At 44.4% G+C, this 17,307-nt stretch overlaps 2 protein-coding genes across 3 annotated transcripts in view; both read right to left on the bottom strand.

The window, feature by feature from the left end:
• Positions 1-17,307, bottom strand: part of IL6ST (interleukin 6 cytokine family signal transducer) — a 79,826-nt gene that overhangs the window by 9,824 nt on the left and 52,695 nt on the right. For both annotated transcript variants that reach the window (XM_006139561.5, XM_006139563.5), the window contains exons 12-15: positions 14,958-15,104; positions 13,591-13,731; positions 7,512-7,608; positions 786-867 (exon numbers count right to left, since the gene is read on the bottom strand). In XM_006139561.5, coding sequence (XP_006139623.1) covers positions 786-867; positions 7,512-7,608; positions 13,591-13,731; positions 14,958-15,104 — 467 coding nt within the window. The remainder of the gene's footprint in view (positions 1-785; positions 868-7,511; positions 7,609-13,590; positions 13,732-14,957; positions 15,105-17,307) is intronic.
• On the bottom strand, positions 874-7,505 carry LOC149524191 (uncharacterized). Its single transcript, XM_089779389.1, has 2 exons — positions 5,127-7,505; positions 874-4,716 (listed from the first exon to the last, which is right to left on the bottom strand). Exons 1-2 carry the CDS (start codon positions 5,504-5,506, stop codon positions 4,701-4,703), a joined length of 396 nt encoding a protein of 131 aa, XP_089635515.1. The 5' UTR covers positions 5,507-7,505; the 3' UTR covers positions 874-4,700.

Here is a 17,307-nt window from a genome sequence, read left to right as displayed (position 1 = left end):
TTCTGGTTCCTTGATTAGCATGTCCTCTCCTCTACTATTGTGCAGCACACCACTTGTTGTATTGTGCACTCAAGATGCAGCTGTGAGTATCTGTTGTAACCCCCCCTCTCTGTATTTGTGTTTCATTTTTTTTTATATATATATATAAACTGCTCCAAAAAAACGGATTCTAAACTTAACAATTCCATTGATTTTACTGTAGGCAGATCTATAATTTGGGGTTAAGTTGTCCTAAGTTACATAGCTCCAGCTATGTTAACATGGTTGGAGTCAGTGTTATTGTGACCCGTGACTACACTGAAATGGGTCAATGGGAAAAACTCTCCCACTGATTTACCTCATTGTTCTCATTCTGGTAGAGTACCGGAGTTGATGGAGCACAATCAGTGATTGATTTAGGGGCCTTCACAAGGCCCAATAAATCGATCCCTGGTGGATCAATCGTTAGATTCGATCTGAGGTAAATGTAAACATACCCTTAGTTACTTATGATTAACACAACTGAGGTAAATCAAAGAAAAATCACACAGTCTATCTTAAACCTAGAAAATGTTAAACTAGACACATATTGACAACCCAAATTAGATTCTGTTAGTTCCTTGTAACAGGGACCATTGCTGCCTAATGCTGAATACACTGATGATACTCAGATAAAATTTTCCTCTTATACTTTAGGATAAACATGTTGGAAAGCTAAGGTCTTTTTCAATATCAATTTAAAAGGCTCCTACTGGTCAGTTTATTCTTAAAATATTTTATGTACTATCATAAAGATTCAATCTTACCTTAGTTGGAGTTTGAGGGGACCACTGAGCAATGTTACTTTTGGAAGGATCAGGAACATTAGGCCAGATATGCTTTTTAATTCTATAGGAGGATAAAAAAAATGGAAAATATATTTTTGAACCTCTAAAATTTGCAAACATGCTTACAGCTATGCTTTATTCTCTTATCATACAATTACTAGTCTCTTTAATATATGATAGAAATGTTACAGATGTTGATTTTGTCCTGTCACATTTGAAGTCTACTGTGCTAATTTGCAAAATTGTATCTAGAACACTTCATGCTCACTGCTACTTCATTTTACTACAGCTAGATAAGATAGGCTCTATATAGCTTAGACATTTTTATTGGGGGACTTCCCCATCCGCATAAAATAAGATGAACACTGGGGGTGGGTGGGAGAGGTAATAAAATAAATCTATAGCATTTTGAAGGCACAAAGTGACAGTTAAATCTTACTGGGTGAGCATTACCCAATTTACCAGAAAAAAAATAAATTTTTGGCACTTTCATCAGATACCATGGAAAGGAGTGCCACATACGTCTAGAAAGGCTTTGCAATTAAAAATATAAATAGAAAAAATGCAAACAATTTTAAAGACAATCCAACTGAAACTAGTTCATAATATTTTTATTGAGGAAATAATGACAAGCTCCTTAAACATAACCAGTTATAAACCCCTGTAATTTGTAAAAGTCCCCAAATATTAAAACTGTTATCAAATACAATGTGAGTAATATACCCACCTCACTCCCAGCTGTTTAAACCTCTTTGCTAAAGAAGGGGAAGAGAATATGTCCTGACCAGTAAACCGTTTAATTAATAGGCACTGCCAGATTGTCCTTCAGCTATGGCTCATAAAGAAACTGCCCTAAGGGGGACAAGTATAGGTAGATTGGTAAATCCCATTACGAAAAATACTCTTTAGCCAAGTGACCAGACATAGGGATAGTCTTTACTTTTCCCCAGCCAAAGGCCAGTAGCCATAAGTGCTGACTCCGTGGATGCTGTGATGCTGGACTACCTGTGAAAAAAAGTGGATGCTCAGCACCCAATGGTTGGCCTTCATCCTTCTCCCCAGTGCTTCCTGCCCACTGAGGATTAGCTGTTCAGTGAGGGAGAGGTCAGGAAGAGGCGGAAAGAAGGTAGGGTGCACTTGGGGAAAGGGACAGAACGGGGCAAGAAGAAGGGTGGGCTAATGGGAGAAGTGGGAACAGGGTGAAGAGAGGGCTGAGTGACCTGTAGGAACTCAGAAGTCAGCATCTTTGCAAGCTGCTATTGACTGACTGGAGCAGAGTTTTTGAGAGAGATATCAGTCAAGACAGAAAATCTGCAAGAATGAGAGATGTGGAACATGTTCCAGTGGTGTGGTGGTCTTTGCTTCTCTTCCGTCAAAAAAAAAAAAAAAAGCTGGTTTACATACTTAACCTATTTTATCACAGGGTATGTTTACATTATAGCGTTATTTTGAAAGAATGCATCTACACACAAAATGCATTTCAAAATAGTGTTTTGCTATTTTGAAATAGTGCGCTCACACTGATTGGATGCTGAATTGCACGTAGGCCGGCCAGAACCAGTTCTGGCAGGGTATCAGGTCAGTAGTTACCTTGTGTGGCTGCTGCTTGAGGCTATCTGAGGCTCGAGCTTAAAGGGACGCCTAGGACAGCCGGTTCTAGATTTCCCTACTTGCTTGCCTACCTCGCTGAGGGACAGCAAAGCATTTTTTCCTCTGCGTGCTCTGGTTGCCCTCACTCAGGACACCACAGCGCTCTGTAACATGGAGCTAGAGCTGCCCATGGGCACTCTTGCAGCAACATGTCCAAGAGCTGCAGTCTGGCAGCACTTTCTTCTGGCTGCCTCAGGATCTGCAGCAACCCAACCCACAGGCCTTCTTCCAGACCCTTCTGGACACTGACGTGCTCCGCTGCATCTGGCGTCTGGACACCAGTACCGAATGGTGGAACCACATAGTCCTCGAGCACTGGGGAGACCAAGAATGGATCCAGAACTTCAGGATGAAGAAGGACTCCTTCCTGGAGCTCTGCGAGTGGCTCGCTCTGGCACGGAGGTGACAGGACACAAATATGAGGCCCGCCATTCCCCTCCAGAAGTGTGTTGCCATTGCCCACTGGAAGCGCTCCATCCTGGACAGCTACTGATCCGTGGGGAACCAGTTCGGTGCGGGGAGGATCCACTGTCAATATCATGCTCATGCAGGTATGGCAATCTCCGGCGACTGTGCCGAGGTGTGTGTAGAAGGAGGGAATGGGTTGTCCTAGGAAAAGGGGGGTGGTGGAGGTGGCACAAGTCCCTTCCCTGGGAGAGTTTGTTCTCTCCCGGCCACACTATAGTCTGCCTGCAGTGGCCAGGATTACAGGGGGGGGGGGGTTGCTGCTGAGGCGTGGGGGAGGGGAGCAATGGCAGGGAGGGGGGCGCTCTCAGGAGCCCTGGCACCCCAGTGACTCTGTTTTCTGTGTCCCTCTGCAGGTGATCAAGGCCATCAACAGAGTCCTGCTCTGCAGAGTCATCTGCCTCGCCGGTGTCGATGCAGTCATCAAGGGGTCTGGCACCCTAAGCTTCCCAAACTGCGGGAGAGCCATTGATGGGACACATATCCCCATCTGTGCCCCGGAACACCAGGCTTCCATGTTTATAAACCAGAAGAGAAACTTCTTGGTTATCCTGCAGGCTGTGACTGACCACTAAGGCCACTTTCTGGACATTAATGTTGATTAGTCGGGCAAAGCACACGATGCACGCCTGTACTGCAACTCCTCCATGTGCCAGAGGTTGCATGCTGGGACCTTCTTTCCCGACAGCCACTTCAGGATCAGGGATGTGGACATGCCATTCTGCCTAGTGGGGGATGCGACTTATCCCCTACAGTCCTGGCTCATGAAGCCCTACACGGGACACCTCAATCTTTCCCGACATGCCTTTAATGCCAGGCTCAACAGAGCCCACATGATGGTCGAGGGTGCCTTCGGGTGGCTGAAGACACAGTTTGGGTGCCTCCTCACCTGCCTGGATCTTGCGCAGTGGAATATTCCGCATGTGGTGGCAGCGTGCTGCACAATGTGTGTGAGTGGAAAGGGGAGGTCTTCTTGCCAGGCTGGGTGGCAGAGGCGGAGCACTGGGCCAGCTTGTATGCGCAGCCCCACATGGCTGCTAGCCAGGAGGCTCATTGGGGGACTGTCTGCATCCAGGAGGCCCTGAGGGAGAGCTTCTACCCAGAGGAGCAGTAACCGTGTTCCCTGGTTGGCCCCACTGGAGGCTTGTGCTTCATTCCTCCCTCACATCCCTCCACTTATCCCTCCCTAACCCCTTCTTCCTGATGGGAAATAAATACGTGTGTTGATTAAACCAAACTCTGTTTATTCAACAAAACTGGCGGGGGGGGGGGGGGGGGAGGGAAGGGGAAGAGAGAAAGAAGGCAGGAGAGGGGAGGAAAGAGGGTGGGAGGCCTGTGGGAGGGGAAAACTTGGGAGGAGGGAGCTGGAAGGGGGAAGAGAGGCTCAGGGTCGGAGCGGCACCAGGGCCGTTGGCTCCCAGCACCACGGATGCAGGGGCCTCAGCATCCCCGGGAGTGTGTGGAGGACATGGAGGGAGAATCAGGAGAAGGAAAGGGAGTGGGAGGAGGCGCGATCGCTGGGAGGGGCAGCAGAGGCGGAAGTGGGAGGAGGCAGCATGCTCTGCACCACGGTCTGCAGATGGGCGCAGATATAGTGGCCCTGGGTAAGCTGCTCCCCCCAGCTCTGCTGCTAGAGCTGCAGGTCTTCTTCGACCCAGTGGGCGATGTAGGACTCACAGCGTCCCCAGATGCTGCCGCTGGTATTTGTCCATTGGCCGGGTGGGCCTGCGGAGCCCTCGGGTGCAGGAGGATGTTCTGGGTGGTGTGGTGTACTCTCCATTAGCAGCTGGTCCGGCTGTGGAGAACAAGGACAAATGGTCAGTCATCCCTGAGGATATAGTGCCTGAAGTCCAGCCCCCCTCTGCAAGGTGAGGACGACAGTTGATGTGCTTGAACACAAGCCATGTTTGGTATGTCCAGGGGGCCCTGCTATCCCCAGTAGTGAGAGCTGCCCCAAGAGTGCGCCCATGCCCCTGAATCAGCATGTGTGTGTGGGGGAACGGGGGGAGGAGGGGATGTCCCCTGCCTCCTTGTAGAGGGGGCTTGTCCTGCCGTATCCCACCCCGGGGTCAGGAGCATGTGATATCTCTCCACACACCCTTGTGGCTAACAGGCCAAGGCTCCTGTGTGGCAGCCAGCTGGGGCAATGTGCGCAGTCCCTGGTCCCCTCTCCCCCCTGCATAAGGGGACAGTGCTGGGACTCACATGATGTTCATGGCCTCGGATGACACCTGGGACAGGTCCGCAGGGATGGCTCGGGGGTTGTGGCTCAGCTGGACGGTGATGCTGGCCTCCTCTGGCTCCTGGCCCTCCTCCTCTTCCTCCCCCGTGCCATCATCAGGGCCCTCAGGGAAGACGACATCGGCTGGCTTCACCCCGGATTTGATGACAACCTGCGAGGAACTGACTGTCCCGCCCCCCAGGATGCAGTCCAGGGCATCGAAGTAGGTGCAGCTGTCTGTGTCTGCTCCTGGTTGGGAGCTGCCATCTCTGGCCCTGCCACAGGCCTGCTGCAGTTCTTTAATCTTCATCCGCACCTGTTCCTGGGTGCAGATGTGGCCTCTGTCAGCCATGCTGGCAGCCATACGGCCGTGTTCCTGTGTCTGGTGCAGAGATCATGGAGCTTGGTGGCATCCCCCCAAACTTCAATATGGTCCATCACCTCCACACTAGACCAGGAAGGCACCCGTCTCTTTTGGCCCCCGGCAGGCTCTTGGGAGCTGGAGGACTGCTCCTGGGGAGCAGTGGAGGGCTGGCTGGTACCGGCTGGCTGGCTCTCTTTGGTGCCACTGAGTCAGGGCTGCAGCAGAGTGGCTCAGGGCTGGCAGGCCTGGTGCTAGGCTCCAGACAGACTCTAGACCAGCCATGACCAACCTGAGGCTCATGAGTCACATTCAGCTCGTCCCCTGCTCCCCCAGGTGCGGCTCATAAAGCCCCCCCCTGTGGCTCATAAGCCGCCCCTGCACCCCCAAAAATGGCCCTCTCCTTCCAGCTCCCTGTGCTGACTTTGGCAGGGGAGCCATCTGGCGCGACCATGAAAGATGAGAATTAAAGATGGCGTTGGGAGCCTGCTGTGGCCAAAAAGCGTTTAAATGTGTTTTCTTAAAGAGAGGGAAAGAGGGTTTTTTTGGGGTTTTTTTTTTTTTTTTTGCTTGACCAAACACGACTGGGGGCTCCCTTTAAAGGGGCAAAAGAGGGAGTCTTTTTTTTTTTTTCTTTCCCCCCCAACAACTTTGCCCCGGCTCTTCATACTGGATCCACTGCTATCTTGGTTCTTTGCCCAGAATGGGTTAGCCACCCCTGCTCTAGACCTTTAAGAGCTCTGGGGAAGAGGCGTGGTGGGAGAAGAAGAGTTTTCCTGGTATGTGCCAGAGTGGCCAGCACGGCACCCTGGGAAGGGATGGAGGCTCCTATTTCAAAATAGACCCTATTCACTGTCTACACAACACCTATTCCAAAATAGCTATTCCGAAATAGGTGCTATTCCTCGAAGAATGAGGTTTACATATTTTGAAATGTTGTTATTTCGAAATAACTTTGCTGTGTAGACATACCCACACAATCTATGAAAAATAGATTTTAGATGAAGTGCAAGAATTCCTTAATGGTGTATTAACTATATAAAACAGAAATGATCAAAATGTTCAGTTTGTACTGAAAATCAAAAACCAGCAAAGAAAAGCAAGAATTTCCTAAAAACATTCAAGTCTCAAAAGGGTAGCTGTATTACTCTATATCTGCAAAAATGCTAAGGAGTCCTATGGCACCATAAAGATTAACCAATTTATTTGGGCATAAGCTTTCATGGGTAAAAACCACTTTGTCAGATGCATGAATCTGACAAAGTGGGTTTTATCCATCAAAGCTGATGCCCAAATAAATGTTAGCCTTGGTCTACACTAGGGTTTTATTTTGAAATGCCCCTTTCCCCACTTAGGACGAATTTATAAGTGAAACGTCCACACTACCAAGTCCGTTATTTTGAAATAAGGAGCCACTTATTTAAAAATCTATACTGCTTTTCCTCAGGGAATAATGCTAATTTCAAAATAGATATTTTGAAATAGCGGTAGTATGGATGCTGAGGTGCTGCTATTTTGAAATAACTACTCTCTACAGTAATTTGAATGAATTACTTCCCTTAGGCTTCATGAGGCTCTAAGTCGAAATAGCGCATCCACATTAATGGAGCCTGTCTTGGACAAATTTTGAGACTTGGGGACACGCTATTTCAATTTTGTAAAATCGGGAGTTAAGTCCAATTTAGTTATTTCGTGCCCTTAGTCTTAAGGTTCCACAGGACTCCTAAATGTTTTTATTAAAACATTTAATTATGTTTGAACACACTTTTTAAAAAGAGCTCTTGGAATTATTTTGTTACAAAAAAGCCTCCAGATCTTTAAGAGGAACATGAATCCAATTTCCGTCCTTCTCCCAAACCTCTTTAATAGATTCACTTAAGGAGTTACTCACAGATATAAATCAGTGAGAGATGAGAATCAGGATCATGAGACATACATTGCAGTGAAACATTATAGTAATTTTCAGATATAGTAAAATGTAATAGAAATACATGCTACGTTTACTTACAAGTCCCGTTTGTTAAAGCAAAACAATACTCCCAGAAGGATGGTTAATAGGAATGCCAGACACACAGGTACAACTATGGCTTCAATTTCTCCTTTTCCTAAAAGAGAAAAAAGGAAGAACTCTAGTTTTCTGGAAAAAAAAAAAAAAAAAAAAGCTCTGCAGAGCTTTCCCTGACAATCATTCCAAAGGGGGGGGGGGGGGGGGAGGAGGGAGAGAAACACAAAAACAAGTAGTGCTGGCTTTTTGTGAGTCATAAAACTTACAAGATTTTACCATACATCAGGGGTTCCCAAAAGGTGGTACTCACAGACCCAGGGGTACATGTGACATCTCTGGGGAGTACATGGTAGAAACAATATAATGGCAGGTTTTACTTATTAATTATTTTTAGGACTGCCAAGCAATTAAAAATTGAGATTAATTGTGCTGTTAAGCAGTTTGAAAATACCATTTATTTAAATATTTTGGAGATTTTCTACATCTTCATAAATATTGATTTCAATTACAATGCAGAATACCAAGTGTTCAATGCTAACTTCACATTTATGTTTCATTACAAACATCTGCACTGTAAAAAAGAAACTTCAGTTCACCTCATTGAAATACTGTAGTGCAATCTCTTTATCACGAAAGCAGAACGTACAGCCTCAGCTGGGGGAGATGTGGAGTTTAGTTGCAGCCCCAGCTGCAGGTGGTATGGAGTGGGGTGAGGGAGGTCAGCCCCAACCCCAGCTGCAGGCAGCACAGGGCTGGTAGGTAATATTCCCTCTAATCTTTTCCATCCATGTGCATAATAATTTGTTTACTTGCACTGAGGCATGTGCCAATGTGAATCACCAGTAGGGGAAAAAAAACCCCTAGCTGTAGGCACTCTGCTAATGAGCTGGGCAGCTTTTGAATCTCTCCTGAACACCTGCACAAGCACACAGCTTACAGGGAACAGTGATGGTAGGCGGGGAAGACTTTGCAATGGATAGTGTGGAATTCAGGGAGAAAGGCTTAGCGCCCCCAAATGCAAGCAGCACAGGGCTCAGGAGTGCAGTCAGCACCCCAGCCTGGGACTGGGGGGGTGAGGGGGAGACATGGGGGGCGGGAGAGGGAGTCATCCCTAGCTGGCACAGGGCTGGGGCAGGAAGTGGGAAGTTCAGAGGGGAAGACTCAGCTTCAACCTATGCTACGTGCCAGGAGACATAGGAAGGGCACTTGGGAGAGGGTGGATGGCTCTGGCAACCTCCCCCCCCCCAGCTGTTTTACTTTAAGAAATATGGTCACTTGGGGTTGGGGGTGGGGGTATCAAGATGTCTTCTTTTTCACTGGAGCCAGGATTGGGACTATTTCATTTTCTAGCCTCTTCTTTTCTACCTTCCCTCCAGTAACAGCTTGCCTTACTGTGCCTGATCAGGCTCTGGTGCAGTAGATGCTGTGCTCCTGCCCAGAGGGGTTGCAATTAACATGTGTTATAATATTAACAAACAAATTAGGCTGTGCATTAATCACGTATTACCAACAGTTAGCTGGCAGCCCCAATTATTTTACTACCTTTTCATAACAGACTACCAGATGAAGCTATAAAAGCTCTGGGGTTTTGTTCCCCTGCAGCCACTGTAGAGCACAGATTCAGTTGCCCAGCAACTCTCCAGTCTAACTTAGCTCAGTACTGAGAGGGTTGTTTTTAACTGTGTGTGTCACACTACATCTGTATGTAATAGTGAAGAGATGGCAGGTATTTTCATGAACACACAAAGTATCAGTGATGAGATGGACACAGATACTCGGGCAGCTGTTAGATCTGGAAGAGGGTATCCAATAAGACAATTGTGGGAAGCTCTGCCCTACTAGAATTGAACTGAACCATGATCTGTTTCATTATCTTTAAAGTCTGAGTATTTTTACAGTAAAAATTCTTAGCTAATTTTGCTTATTCATAGAATCATAGAATACTAGGACCGGAAAGAACCTTGAGAGGTCATCGAGTCCAGTCCCCTGCCCTCATGGCAGGACCCAGTACTGTCTAGACCATCCCTGAAAGACATTTATCTAACGTACTCTTAAATATCTCCAGAGATGGGGATTCCCCAACCTCCCTGGGCAATTTATTCCAGTGTTTGACTACCCTGACAGTTACAAACTTTTTTCTAATGTCTAACCTAAACCTTCCTTGCTGTAATTTAAGCCCATTGCTTCTTGTTCTATCCTTAGAGGCCAAGATGAACAAATTTTCTCCCTCCTACTTATGACACCCTTTTAGATACCTGAAAACTGCTATCATGTCCTCCCTTCAGTCTCCTCTTTTCTAAACTAAACAAACCCAATTCTTTTAGCCTTCCTTTATTGTATTATCAGTGCACGCATTACAAAAACTATGAACTTACATGAGTAGGGGGTAACAAAAGTCTCACTTTTAGCACCTTCTCATTATAGGGAGATAGACTCACTTCACAGGGATATATTGCTCTGATATATATATGGGAAGAATCTCCAATTGACATTTAGAAGAGTTCATAACATATTTAAAGCACCTAAAAAAGCATAACTTGACTTAAGACATGGATCCTGTGATGGGTGTGGTCACAGAAGACCCTTTGGGATTGTTCCCTGCTGTGCTGATCATGCTATTGACACTCATTTTCTTGCACTCTGAGGTTCCCAACTACCCCGTCCTGCTGGGCCAGATTCTGTGGTCTCCCCCAGGTAAGGCACAGAGCTGGAAGTAACTTTCCCCTAAAAGAGCAATGCAGACACTGAACCACTTCAGCTCTGGGAGGATGCAATTCTAGGGCACAGTACCCCGGAAACCGACCCCCAAAGGGATTACAACCCCAAATAAATCTGACTCTGTGTGTAAAAGTTTTACACACTGAAGCCATGTCTACACTACGCAGAAGATGGACGCTGCCATGCTCGATCTCCCAGGGTTTGATTTAGGGTGTCTAGGGAAGACCCACTAAATTGAACTACGAGGGCACCACCGTCAACACCGGTATTCCTGCTCATCATGAGGAGTAGGAGAAGCTAACGAGAGCATTTGCTCCCATCCACCTCCTGTTGTGTGGACGGCGTGGAAACTTAATTTAAGATACGTCGACTTCAGCTACGTAATTAACATAGTTGGAGTTGCATATCTTAATTTGATTGTCCACTGTAATGTAAACTAGACCTAAAAGCTTATCAGGTAAGCCTCTTTTATTAATGAAAGAGAGATATGCATATTGATTGTGTCTCCCATCCCCAGTTAACAATTATTTACTCTGGGCTTAATAAAAACACTTTTGTTTACTATCAAGTACAAATAGTAGGATTTTTAAGTGTTGTAAGTGGAAACAGACAGATCAAAGTAAGGGTATGTCTACACTTGCACCCTCTTTCAATAGAGGGATGCAAATGAAGACATTTGAAATTGCAAATGAAGCCGGGATTTGAATATCCCATGCTTCATTTGCATAATCGCGTTATGGCGCTATTTTGAAATAGCGCTATTTCAAAATACAATACGCGGTATAGATGCGGTTATTTTGGGAGAACACCCATCTTCCAAAATAACCCTTATTCCTCATAAAATGAGGTTTAACGGTTATTTCAGAAGAAGGGCGTTCTCCTGAAATAACTGCATCTACACCGAGTCTTGTATTTCGAAATAGCACCATAATGCAATTATGCAAACAAAGCGTGGGATATTTAAATCCCGGCTTCATTTACAATTTCGAATGTCTTCATTTGCATCCCTCTATTGAAAGAAGGTGCAAGTGTAGACATACCCTAAGTTACTAAGTTACTAAAATGAAAAGTAAACGCAGCTAGTTCTACTACACTAAAAAACACACTGCATGCAGATTCTTACCCTAAAGAGCTGTTCTTATTTCAGGCAAGTCTTCAAGTCAAAGATGATGTTTTACTCTAACTTGGGCCTAGAGTTCTCTCTGTTTTCAAGTCAGTCGAAGACAAAGACCTGATAACTTTTCCTTACTACAGAGGTGGGGCTTTTCCTTATCACAGATCCAGCCCCCGAGGCTTGGGTCTCCCTTCCAACATTGGGGAACCTGTGTTGGGGCTTAAGCCTCCCCTCCCTCCCCAACTGTCTGGAGCACACAACCTAATAGCCTGGGCCCCTTAGACTCTGGTATGCGAAGGGAATGTGGGGAGGGTCTTTCTCCTTCTCAGTCAGGAGCCATACGAGTGAGGATTTGGTTGGTTTTTTTTTTTTGTTTCTCACTTGTGTGCCGCCCCTGACTGATTTTTCAGTGGGTCAACAGCCCCCGAGATTCAAAAAGGATTCCCCACCTCTGCCTTAGGTGGGGATAGACTTTCCCGTTAGGTGGGAATCTTTTGTTCTCCATTCCCCCATCTCTGGAAAATTACCTGATCAAAATGGAATTCCAGTACCAGGTGGTATGGTAACATGACTTACTAGTTGAATTACCTTTGCACTTGTAGGAAAACAAGGCTGTTTACAAGTCATTAAGTTGATTACCCTGTCTTTAAGACTTCTAGAGCACCAATAATGGCTCTCATTAGCACATTTTAAATTATAAACACTGTTATAATTCATTTCTCTAACTTCTCATACAAGAATGATACATGGACGCATTGGAGAGGGTCCAGCGGAGGGCAACCAAAATGATTAGGGGGCTGGATCATATGACCTATGAGGAGAGGCTGAGGGAGTTGGGTCTGTTTAGTCTGGAGAAGCGAAGAGTGAGGGGATTTGATAGCAGCCTTCAACTTCCTGAAGGGAGGTTCCAAAGAGGATGGAGAGAGGCTGTTCTCAGTAGTGACAGATGGCAGAACAAGGAGCAATGGTCTCAAGTTGTGGTGGGAGAGGCCCAGGTTGGATATTAGGAAAAACTATTTCACTAGGATGGTGGTGAAGCACTGGAATGGGTTACCTAGAGAAGTAGTGGAGTCTCCATCCCTACAGGTGTTTAAGTCCCGGCTTGACAAAGCCCTGGCTGGGTTGATTTAGATGGGATTGGTCCTGCCTAGAGCAGGGGGCTGGACTTGATGACCTTCTGAGGTCTCTTCCAGTTCTATGATAAGGGGATGGTTTGAGAACATGATCTTGGTAACTAATTGACCATTCATTATCAGTGGGAAATAGGTCAATGGAGGGATGACAGGAGTTACTATAGAGAACTTTCTGGGTGTCTGGCTGGTGAGTCTTGCCCACATGCTCAGGGTTTAGCTGATTGCCATATTTGGGGTCGGGAAGGAATTTTCCTCCAGGGTAGACTGGCAGAGACCCTGGAGGTTTTTCGCCTTCCTCTGTAGCATGGGGCACAGATCACAACTGGAGGATTCTCTGCATCTTGGGGCCTTCAAAGTATTTGAAGGCTTCAATATCTGAGACATAGGTGAGAGGATTATTCTAAGAGGGGTGGGTGAGATTCTGTGGCCTGCATTGTGCAGGGGATCAGACTAGATGATCATAATGGTCCCTTCTGACCTTAAAGTCTATGAGTCTATGAGACCAAAATAGGGTACACATATCCAGCAGAGTGTAACATTAAAATAAAGGGAGTTACTCACCTTGTGCAGTAACGACTGTTCGAGGTGTGTGTCCCCATGGGTGCTCCACACCAGGTGTAGCCGCTCCATAGCTCTGGCACATCCCTACACCTGAAGTGAAGCACCTACAGGGACATCATCCGAAGAAGAATGATAGGTAACATTAGGTATTTTGTCCAAATAATCTCTGAGTAATGCATATTTATATTCATAAGTCGATTTCATAAAGGGAAGGGAAAACATCACAGATCTAACCATCTGTCTGCAATATAAAAGTATGCTATACCTACAAAAACTGTACACACAGCTAATCCATGGAAAAAAATACTTGCATTCTCTTATGGGATCTTCTTCCCTTCTCAGCACCCCAGTTGTTATTATTTTAAATTATGAACACAGAACATTTAGGGAACAATGTCCCTTACTAAATATCTGCAGAGCTCATTGCACAAAGGAGCTATATTGGTTTGGGGCCATAGGCTTTAACTAGAAGAAAACAATGAATTGTGTGCACAAATTAAGCACCCACATGACACACACTTTTTACAATTAGTCTCTATACATTGTTTCTGCTTACCAAACCTTTGTGTAGTAAATGTGAATTCAGGACCACTTGTACCTCCTTCATCTGTATATGCCTTCATCTTCACCATGTATAAAGTGTCACTAGATAAGGAGGAGAGGGTATAGTCTGTTTTGGAAGGGTCCACATTCACAGCTATAAGAGAAAGATCTATACAGTTATTTGGAACAACCTCTTAAATATACACGTTATTCTAAACCATACTACATATGTATGTATGGGAACAAAGCATCCAAGAAACAATTTAATGGGAAGTTACACACTTTCATAGCTGTAATATTGAAAATAGACACAAAGGGGGCACATGACCCTGTCTGTGACCACCAGGCAGGGGTGTGCGGTCCCAGCTGCAGCACTTGGCAGAAGCTGCGGGACTAGGACTTAGCGGAGGGAAGGGGTATTATTTGATAGCAGCCTTCAAGTTCTTGAAGGGAAGTTCCAAAGAGGATGGAGAGAGGCTGTTCTCAGTAATGATGAATGGCAGAACAAGGAGCAATGGTCTCAAGGTACAATGGGGGAGGTCTAGGTTGGATATTAGGAAAAATTATTTCACTAGGAGGGTGGTGAAGCACTAGAATGGGTTACCTAGGGTGGGGGTGGAATCTCCATCCCTAGAGGTTTTTAAGTTCTGGCTTCACAAATCCCTGGCTTGAATGATTTAGTCGGGACTGGTCCTGCTTTGGGTAGGGGGCAGAACTTGGAGATCTCCTGAGGTCTCTTTCGGCCGTAGGATTTTATGATTCTAACAGGGGAAACCACAGGGAGTGTACAGGTCCCACTCTGGAGCTGGCTGCACCTGCTGGACATGGGTGCACAGCCTGGCTTCAGTGGAGCGAGTACTATTGTTCCAAGGTTAATTATCCTTATTGTGATGCGTGCGCCTTATTTTCACTTTGAATTTGTCTAGTTTCCCCTTTTCTACCTTTTATCTGATGGATAGCATAGCTCTCTAATACCAGAGGTCTTCTCCATGTAGACAAGACAAGGATCAAGTCAGCTCTCAATCTTTTCTTTGGTAAGCTAAATAAATTGAGCTCCTTAAGTTTCATTGTATTACATGTTCTCAACCAAATATTTAGTGCTTTTATCAGGGACACTTCTGGTCTCAAATGTAACTAAGCTACAGGGGTTCAAATGCAGAGACAACTACTCTCTCTCTCTCAAAAACTTTAAAGATTCCTCTTTAAAAAAATCTCAACAAAATAAACACTTACAGTTTGATCTGATGAGACAGCTCCTAGATGCACATAATTCTCTATCTTGCTTTGTGCAGTAGTCAGTAACCCAATACTTCAGAAAATTAATATTCAAAGAAATAATAAAAAATAATAATAAAATTGATATTATCTGGCCTTTGTTACCTGTTTCATTTCCACCGATAGTTCTGTATAATATAGTGTAATATCTAATAAACCCATTTTGCTCATCCACTCTAAGAGGCTTCCATGTTAAAACTGCTTCAGCTTTTCCTACTTTTTTTGTCTGAACAGTGGGTCCTTTTGCAGGCACTATAAACAGACACAATAAAGAGTACATTATATTCAGTTAGGAACAGCAATATGTTAATGGACAACATATTGTAATGCTACAAAAACCATGCTCAAACATTTTAGTGGAATAATATTTTGAAGTTGTTATCTGCAAAGTCAGTTATTTCACTGCCTGAAAATACAAACATATTTATACAGCAAATTCCTTTAAAAATCTGACTTCTACATCAACTATATATTTTGAAGAGTTTGATTGTGGATTTGTTTGTGCAAAATAAAGTCATACCTTTGCGGTTACTGACAGATACCAAATTTTGAATAAATAATCCTGCCACTTAAGTTAGCTGAATTCTCTGCTTTTCACACCAGAATATGCTGGGAGAGAGGTTTAAATAATTATTTTTGTGTTTCATTGGAAAAAATCATGACTATTATGATTAGAGTTCATAAAAAATATTTGCTAACAAAATTAAAATCGAGCCAACTGTCATTTTAGTGCAAAGAACATTTTTACTGTTACAAATCACAAAATAATTCAAATTAGTTTTAGAAAGAGTAATGGAAGCTTTGCACATTTCTGATTCAAATTTACTATGTATGGTAATTATTCAATAAAATGAATAATGTTTAAAGTTGAAATCCTACAAATTTAAAACTTGTTTTTACTTCCCTTTTGCAAGCATATTAATAAAAAATGCCATTATATATACAGTAATTCCTCACTTAACATGTGCCTGCTTAACACGTTTTCATGATAGAATTTTTTTTTTTTTTTTTTTAAGGGAACATTTTTCAAACAACACAACCCCGTTCCCACGATAACACAATTTCCCCTAGGGCTGGCCGGTGCCTGGCAGCAGCGCGAGGCTTCCCCTGCCTCCCTGCAAAGTGGCAGAGGTTTGCTGCTCGCAGCGCCGTTCCCCGGTGACCGCCTCTGGCCGGATGCAAGGCATCTGGCCAAAGGGGGTCAACCGGGGAACTGCGCAGCAAGCGGCAAACCTCCACCGCTTTGTAAGGAGGCAGAGGAAGCCCCGCGCAGCTGCCAGTGACCAGCCAGCTGGGGAAACCCAGCCGCCGGCTGCAAGCCCCCTCCCCTGTCCTTCCCTTCCCTTATCCAGAGCCAAACACCTCCCCTCCCTGCTATAACTCAGTCCCTTTCTCCTTCAACCTTATGTCCCCGGTCCCAGCTGCTAACAAGTGCAGGCTGGAGCTGCGAGCTCATGTGCACTTGAAACGCAACCCTCCCCTTTTCCATTATTTTCAATGGGAAAATTGACTCCGCATAACACGTTTTCACTTAGCATGATCATTTTCTGAAACGTATCTACTATGTTAAATGAGGAATTACTGTATTTAATTTCTTGAACTTTCCTATAAATCTACACAAAATGACTTTGCCAAGTCAACAATGGGCCTCACGTGCTAGTGAAAAATAAAGCAACACATTTGGGACAAATTAGGATATTAGTAATCCCTTACTTTTATAAGAATTATGTTGCAGTATTACTTGGTAAATTTGAAACACAAACAAAAAAATCCAGAAAGTGAATTGGTAGAAAAAGTTTGTTCAACTGATGAACTCTAGAAGATTGGGGAAGTACCAGATGTTTGATAACAGCAAGTATAGTACTAATTTTAAAGCAAAACTGGCAACAACAACATAGTAAATGTATCTTTTATCCTTTGCAAAATAACACTCTAGGCGGGGGGAAAAGGGGGCAGAGAGAGAAGAGAAGGGAAAGAGAAACCGGTCACTTAACTTCTGAAATAACTGAAACACAAGCAGATTTTGCCAAAGAAATGTAGTACCTTTTTGTTATGGAATGGGTAAAAGCAAAATGGCTGATATTTCTATTTTAGTAATAAAACATATATGGACTGTCTCATGAAGTCTTTTAATCAATTTAGATTAGTGTGAATGAAGTACAATATCTTGTGTTTAACTATTTTAGCCATACTTCAGATACATCTAAGTTCCTTTGATGCCTAGAGGTGTGTTTCAAGTATCAAAAGGATCTGCTCAGGGAGATTTCATTTAAAAATAATCTTTAAAGATCTAAGAGCTGGTAATGCTTTAGTGAACTTTGAAGACTATTCCTATTATTTGCAATTAAAAGGAAACGGTAAAAAAGAGACCAAAAAGATCTACAGATTAAAATAGAGTAGAAAGTATTCACCCTGGACAAGTAAAAACTAATATTTGTGAGAATGTGATCCAAAA

Source organism: Pelodiscus sinensis, chromosome 6 (assembly GCF_052426305.1).
Source record: "Pelodiscus sinensis isolate ZL-2025 chromosome 6, ASM5242630v1, whole genome shotgun sequence".
In the NCBI taxonomy this organism is placed as follows: domain Eukaryota; kingdom Metazoa; phylum Chordata; order Testudines; family Trionychidae; genus Pelodiscus; species Pelodiscus sinensis.
The sequence above is the reverse complement of the archived record's forward strand: the minus strand, read 5'-3'. Positions and strand labels throughout refer to the sequence as shown.